Raw genomic sequence first — 7,500 nt, forward strand, 5'->3', positions numbered from 1 at the left:
TCTATCTTTAACAAGATAAAACTGCCTTCTCTGAGACTCATAGACAAAAAAACCTATACAAGGTAACTTGAATAACTAGCAAAGATACTGTTTCAGTTAATCTCTAATTCAAGTTTTCCAATAAAATTTAAAAGTATTCCGGCTTTGGTGGAAATTGTTTGCTTTATGTCTGAGGAATTGTTACGTATTAAGCACGAATGTCACCTAATCTTCGGGTCAAAGCACTTTCTAAAAACGGGAGGACTAAGGGTATTTATCGAATTGATCCCATGGTCAAGGAGTTTATTACAAAATTGCTCTACGCACTAAAATAGCTTAATTAGATTAACAAGGTTGTATCAACAAACTCACAGCCCATTAACCACAAGCAGAAGTCCATGAAATAATGAATAGAGAGACTTAAAAAACGGGAATTGATAACAATAGATACATTCACAGAAATATGTCTCTGATAATCCCAATTGCGCCCGCTAAAGTGGAAACCGTTTGTCCCAATGAGGTGGAGTTGTGGTTTACAATGTACTGTCGGAAACCTATAAACCAGATAATTAATTCTATCGATGGACATTAAGACTGCAAAAAACGTTTTATACGGAAATAAATGTGGGAAAAAGGGATTTTACAGAAATCCTACGCGTCCATTTCAGTGCGATATTCGACCAGCTTACCCAGTGTAACTCTCTCAACACCTCCTAAAATCTATCAATGACTATACGCCTTATCTTATTTCCGTGTAGTATGATTGGAGCTCTCATAAATTAAAGAAAACCATTAATTTCCCTCTCAAGATAACATCAACAACTAACAGGAATAGCGCGGCTGTAGAAAATAGCAATGTTTGCACTGTGGTGTCGCTTTTCTTTATAGTCTTGTAAAAGGTTAGGCATGCAAACTCGTCGCTAAACGGCCGAAATGCTTTACGCCTGCTTTTATCTTACCCTTAAGTTTCCGAATAAGCGGCGCTAAGAGAAAAATGGGGTTCAAACGGAAATGCAGTCTGCCTGAACAAACGACTACCGCTGTAATTCTATGTATCTTCTTATTGTTCAGCTACTAATAAACAGCGCACCTTTTATCGTTGGCCACCTCTACGACCAAAAGCCCGAGTTGTAACTCCGCTCTGCTGATGTTAGTAACCGATGTCATGTAACAGCAGATTGCCTTTGAGTTTCTCAGTTTCGAATCTGACCTGTGTTAACAAGAATTTTGACTTTTTTGGGTTGAAATCTTGGGGCATGACCATTTAAATTACAAATCTCCCGAGTATAATCGAAAAAGGGAGCTGAAAAAAGAAATATAATCCCTCCTGCTTTAGTAGACAATAGTTAAATAATTCTCTAATCCTTAGTAAATGAAGGGATTTACCTCTGCGATCTCAGCAAAAAGTAATTTCCATTCGTCACTTCTCTTCAGCCCTTCCAGTGACTTTTCGACGTTGGCTTGCCAATGGATAGTTGTAATGTTCTTACGGAAACGGTTCAATAAGTCGACCTCGTCACTGAATAACAAGTGTGTTAAACCATCGTAACCAAGAGAGACAAAAAGCCACTCACATAAACATGTAAATCCACTGCTGAAGCTCAAAACAACACAAATCATTGTGCTGTCAATTTAGTCTGAATGCCCCAAGGCTTATCGTTGAAGCAAGACGAATTTAATTCCCTCGATTATGTTCAGAGCTAACAAACTAGTTATTTTGATTGATGAGGTTTTTTCGAAAAATCGCACACTGACTCTTCAAAAAGGTCAAGCAATGCTAGCGCTGACTTTCCTTTGCAAATCAGTGCGCATGCGGAACAGCCTGTCTAAATTAAAGGTAAAAAAACGTAAAGTCACTTTATTTACCGTCGGTAATTCCTTCAGCTACGAGGCTGATATTAATGGAAACCGATGGTGTGCTCTTTATCCCCGCAAGCTACCGCAAAATACTGAGTTCCACGTTCTAGTCTGCGCGTCCATAGCGCATGCGCAAAGAAATACATCACCCCAGCACTTGTTTTTCTCCAGCTGCATATAAATCCACAATTCAAAAATTATTTTAGTCATTCATTTCCTTTTCATTAGTTTTTAACCTCGGGGTCTAGTTAAAAAATTGTGATTAATTAATTAAAGATGGCACTATTCGGCCAATAAACAGCGAACATGGCATTAAGATTCCATCCTCGTTTTAGTTCAATGTAAAGAAAACTCCTTTGACAGTAACAAACTTTACAGACTTTTCTTTGTTAATCTCATAACTTTGCACTTTTTGACATTAAAAACCATGGCATTGCGAATACTCCACTGATGAAGATTATCCAGGTCGCGCTGAAAACAAAGTTGATCACTAGCATCATCAATGACTCTTCAAATTTTACAATCATCTGCAAAAAGCGCTATAGTATTTCCAGGGAGAACGACATCGGGAGACTGAAAGAAGTGTTAATGTGCACGACCTTGCCAGTCAATAGATTGATTGCGTAGCCCGTTCAGTTTCTCCATACAATAAAACTAGCCACTTAAGAGATCTGATTCAATGTAAAAAAAGAACTATTTGCATCACCTACTTACCTTCAGGCAATAAAAAAAGTGAGGTTTTTTCGTCAAAGAATTATTGTCTACTTTAGGGACGGCGACTTTGTGAGCAGCACGAAAACAACAACTAAACCCAAAGATCCTTCAAAATAGGATTACTGTTTCACGACAGTATTAAAACTGTTTAAATAAAAACGGTAAAATTTATTTGTCTACTGATCGGTAGGCGGATTTAAACAAAAATGCCATGAATGTTGTACTTATATGTCTTATAAAGTCCTCTTCAATCGAGAAGTCGCTTGAAGCATAGCTGTGCAACGTAACGACGGCACTCTTTGCAAAGTTCTTATTACGGGGTATTAAGGAATTTTGTGTCAAGGTTGAAACCCCAAACAAACGGACAACTCAGACATGTTCTTTGGCGAAATATGATCTATCGTGCTAACGTGCCAAAAGGAATTTACTAATAAGATTACATAAAGCTCTTAGAGCAATAATACTTTACAAGCACGGACGGAAATAGCATTCGAAATTCGTTTAAAGACACATTCGCTAACATAACCACAGCCTCCAGAAATTTGGTTTTCTTGTTTAAAATTTGTTTCCTGCGACAACAAAGGTTGCCAACATGCTGGGAGCGATGATACTAAGATCACTCGTATTTACAGGCACCCTGGTCGAACAGTGTCTAAATTTCTCGTTGTGGTACACAGAAAGAGCGATGATTTCCAATACGACTCCACAAATCTTCTCACTGGCTCTCAGTGTTACAACCGTAAGGGGATTTAGATGTATTTAGCAAGGGAAAAACGGTTACACCTAGGGACTTGTAACAAAAATCTTTTTCAAGCTAATTCATTTTTTGCAAGAACGTCTTACTTTTGAGCTGTAGCTAAAGCCTTTTAGCATGAAAACGTTCTTGAGATTTTTAAAACGTTCAATACAAAAAATAAATGCGGACGTGTTGAAATGCACTTATCCCAAGTCACGACTAACGTTGGCACAAAGTCAGCAGAATTCGTGGGATTTATACGTTTTAAATTTTAAGATTGGAAAAGTGCGCGAGTTTTCCTGCCTTATCATTGGCACGCTGACTTGTGAAGGCTGTGCTGTCACTGCAGCATCTAATAACGAACTTTTAACGCGGAAATTAAGCAACAGTAGCTAACATTTATTAGCAATTTTAAATTGAACGCGTGGAGAGTACTTATCGTGACCACTGATAATCTGGTATCGGCGCTTTAAGTTTTCATGGCTCCGATGTTGGAAAATTCAGTGACGAAAACGTAACATGATCAGTTTGGTAGAGAGTTTACTCTGAATTAATTCAGAATTAATTTTCTTGTGCTTGCGTCGGTGCATGTGTCACTCATCATGAAAAGACGAACACAAGAAGATACACCAGAAACACTTCAATGATGGCGAGAAGGGCTAGTGTACACAGACGTCTACGCAGAAAATTGTTGCTAATTGTTTCTTTTGGCCTAAAAAAGGTGCTAATTATATTGTTACTGTGTTTGCGTACAGTAAGTTGTTCGCGCTTATGTTTTATGTCGAAGGTATAAACCAGTTCGCAACTTGTCAGTGAAAGTATCGAGGAAGTACGCAATTTTGCAAGATGAACACAATTTCTTTTTCTGATCGCTTACTTTTCCGTGTACTTAATTGTACTGTATATATAAAGCTACCTGCTTCATCTTCCGATTAACAAACAGCAAAACAAAGAAACAGCGGTGTATTCATTTTTTTAACGCCGGAAATTAGAAACGTAACATTTTAATTGTCTAAATGACTCCAAGTATCGTGAAAGGGAAGTATATGTTTTTTTTCTTGGGTTTAGTCAATGGTTCAACGTGCTCCTGTGTGGTTAAGTACCCACGTCTCGATGAAAAAGGAAAGTAAACTAGCGAGCTGTATTTCACAGTTCCGGTGCCAACTATATGAATTCCCAGCATTTTACTGCACAATAGTGACGAGCGACATCTTTTCAATTAATTTGGAATTGACTGATGATATCGGTTGCCACAAAGTGCTCGATTGCAGATAAAATTCTTCTTCGGAATGCATGACAAATGATGCTCTCGGTGCGATTTCCCTTTGATATCCCAGGAGATAAAAGTCGATGAGGCATCATTAAAGAGTCCGCTTTCTTTTCCTTCCCGTGAATTATTCGCAAAATGTGGCCTGCAGTCAGGGGAACCCAACGACAATATAGTTCAAAACCACTTAAACGTAGCATTGTTAAACGTATTTTAGTATTTACACGGTAGATATAGATATATTTTTATCCCCTAAAAATTTTTGATCTGTTCGGATTCCCTAGCCGAAAGTCTAGCGATCCAAAAATTATAGGGATCAAACCTTACCTTTTCGAAAATTTGAGCCAGAAAAAAGGCTCCCGAAAATTCTAGGTGAACTTTTTAGCGTAAAAATACGTTAAACATGGGCAATTATACCATGTTTTAGATGTTCGAAAATCCTAGGACCGGCAGGCAAGCAAGGAATTTTAAAACAAATGTTCCGAAAATGCTAGATCTTAAGTCGTCTTCCGAACAGATATTTTCCGAAAATTGACCTTGGGTAGTCATTTACAATTCAACATATTCTGTGACAACTGTTGTTAATAATAGCCGATAGAGACCCATTGCCAGGGTAAGTTCTCGCTTCGCTACGGGACTAATAAAATTTTTCAGCTCTCAGCTAAACGGAAAGCTCGGTGGAAACAAATCATCAAGAGCCACGACTTACCAGGGACGATTCGAAACAAGATGACACGTTTGGGGACGCTGATTCTTCATGCTCACTTTTCCTTTCTTTGAAAGATCCTTCAACGACCTCCTGGGGCAAACGACAAAACTTTCTTCCTCGGACTTTATAACGGGTGTCTTTCCGTCCCAAACGAAGATTCAGTACTGCGTTTAAAATAAAGAACAAAGCTCCAAGTCTTTATAATTGTCGTCAAAGTAAAGGGGACTATTCTAAGTGTTTCTTTAAGTACATTTGATATGCTACGTCGTAGACGACTGCTGTGTTTAAATTTTTGTCATGATTCCAACGCCTCGAATAAATCGTCTTTTTAAGACATTTCTTCAGCACAGTTTATGCACGTGAATGCTCTGATTCGTTGCTAGGTTACACAAGGCATCAATCAGCAATGGCAGTACCTCAGGGGAACTTATGTCACTGGAAGGCGACAATAATCTTGATACAAAATTTTTTCTCCACAATTACGGAGACCAACTACATCCAAGAGACAGTGCGGAAAATCAGAAATTGGCGTTCCATTTAATTTAGATGGTTAAACCGCATAAGTCTCGAGGTCACGACATCAGGGGATTCAGTCTTATCGCAGCCTTTGAGCTTCGCTCTATCTTGACCACCTTACACAAACAAATATATTTTTGTTTGAGTTGATCAAATTCTTAGCTTCTTACTCTTTCTCTAGGTCATTCTGATCGCCCACGAAACCAAATCGCCAACTTCATGTTATTCAAAAAAAAGTAAGAGTAAAGCCCCATAAATTGTAGAAAGACAATTAAACGGGCAGTGGAGCGTAAAGAGAGATTAACGAAACAAACGTTATAAATCTGAACCAAGATAAAGGTCGAATTTAGTTTTCGGTGTTAAATGATTGATAACAAAGGCGTTCAGTTCTTCAAACAAAAACATGTGAAGTGCTCTCAAAACCCTATCGATCTTGATGGTCCCACACCCACACTCCCTGTGCAAAGAATCGCTGAAGAGACCTTACGAAATTCCGATCCGTGCTTGAAGGACTGACGGTATTCAGGGAGACAGAAAGCCGCTTTCTGTCAGTGTTTTCATTGGACTTACAAACAACTTAATGATTTAGCGTAGAGCTAATCCACTCCATCGAAGACCGGCACTTGTATTACAGCCTCAGGGTTTCGTTTTTCGGCAACAAGTGTCTGAGACAAAAATACCTGTGGTCTTGAACACGGAAGAACTGTTATTGAAATTCAAGGCTGTTACATTAGGTGGACACATCTGCAATGTGTTACAAGTAATTCTCAACTAGTTCAATTTGTTTTACATCCGTCCACACGTAGCCAAAAAGGCGCTAAGATTTTCCGCTGAGATCCAACTTTTTCATTGTTTTTCATTGAGACCGGAAATAGCTTTCACTGTTAGCACAAAATGTGATCATAGGGTAATTAATTATCGAACCTCAAAAGAAAAGAGACACCCTTCACAAAGTGATTTACTTTTGGATTCTTTTTTCAAGGGTTACAAGTTCAGTGAAAGTTGATCATTATCTTAACTGGAACACGCAACAAAATGAGGAAAACGGACATTACCCGTCGCTCGCAAACTACCCTCATGAAAAGTCGACAAAGATTTGAGGATCTCCGACGAGCCACGCATTTAATTAATGAAAGTACCAAACATAGCTGTCTTTCTTGGCAAAATAAAAACAAACTCTTTAAAACCGAAGATTACAAGCCATGGTTTATGTAACTCGAGAAAGAAAGACAACTTTTTTTTTTTCACGTTTACGACAATTGCTTTTTGTGTTAATGACAGAAAAACAATGAAAACAACCAAAAATTAATTGTAGTTTTTCAAGTTAGAGGAAAGGCAAGCTTACCATGGACACGAAATTTAAGATGCGGACTTAATCTGCAAGGAAGATGTTCAACACCATATCAGAACACGATTGCTTCATATCATGGAAAATCCTTCCATAATTTCAGTCACCGAGGTTAATGTCTAACATCCAAGGACTTCTTACAATCCCTGCTGAGAGAAACGTTTCGTGTTAACGTAAACAGAACAGAACAAGTACGCCAATCTTAAGTTAGGCGAGTTTAAACGAGGCAGAAACTTGACGTAAGTATTGAAAATAAGATGCTACAATTATACAATGAAAACATGAGGAAGCGCTAGTAGTGAATAGTACTCACCAGATTCGACTCGCGGCATCAGACCAAAGTGTACGGGTACCGCATGGTAATGCACCAATTT

At 38.4% G+C, this 7,500-nt stretch overlaps 1 protein-coding gene across 13 annotated transcripts in view; it reads right to left on the reverse strand.

Moving 5' to 3' along the window:
- Window positions 1-7,500, reverse strand: part of LOC138044094 (rootletin-like) — a 13,798-nt gene that overhangs the window by 6,092 nt on the left and 206 nt on the right. Inside the window, exons 1-4 of one of the 13 annotated variants that reach the window (XM_068890725.1) lie at window positions 7,440-7,500; window positions 7,124-7,272; window positions 5,263-5,426; window positions 1,070-1,189 (exon numbers count right to left, since the gene is read on the reverse strand). The exon at window positions 7,440-7,500 is cut by the window's right edge and continues 206 nt beyond it. In XM_068890725.1, the coding sequence (XP_068746826.1) occupies window positions 1,070-1,189; window positions 5,263-5,312 (170 nt within the window). In that variant the 5' untranslated portion in view covers window positions 5,313-5,426; window positions 7,124-7,272; window positions 7,440-7,500. Of the gene's footprint in view, window positions 1-1,069; window positions 1,190-1,365; window positions 1,499-2,550; window positions 5,217-5,262; window positions 5,427-5,512; window positions 5,578-5,678; window positions 5,775-7,123; window positions 7,276-7,439 lie in introns of those variants that run through there. The other 12 variants (XM_068890726.1, XM_068890730.1, XM_068890731.1 and 9 more) reach the window with 12 other exon arrangements.

The sequence above is a fragment of the Montipora capricornis genome, chromosome 3 (genome assembly GCF_036669925.1).
Source record: "Montipora capricornis isolate CH-2021 chromosome 3, ASM3666992v2, whole genome shotgun sequence".
NCBI classification, from domain to species: Eukaryota; Metazoa; Cnidaria; class Anthozoa; order Scleractinia; family Acroporidae; genus Montipora; species Montipora capricornis.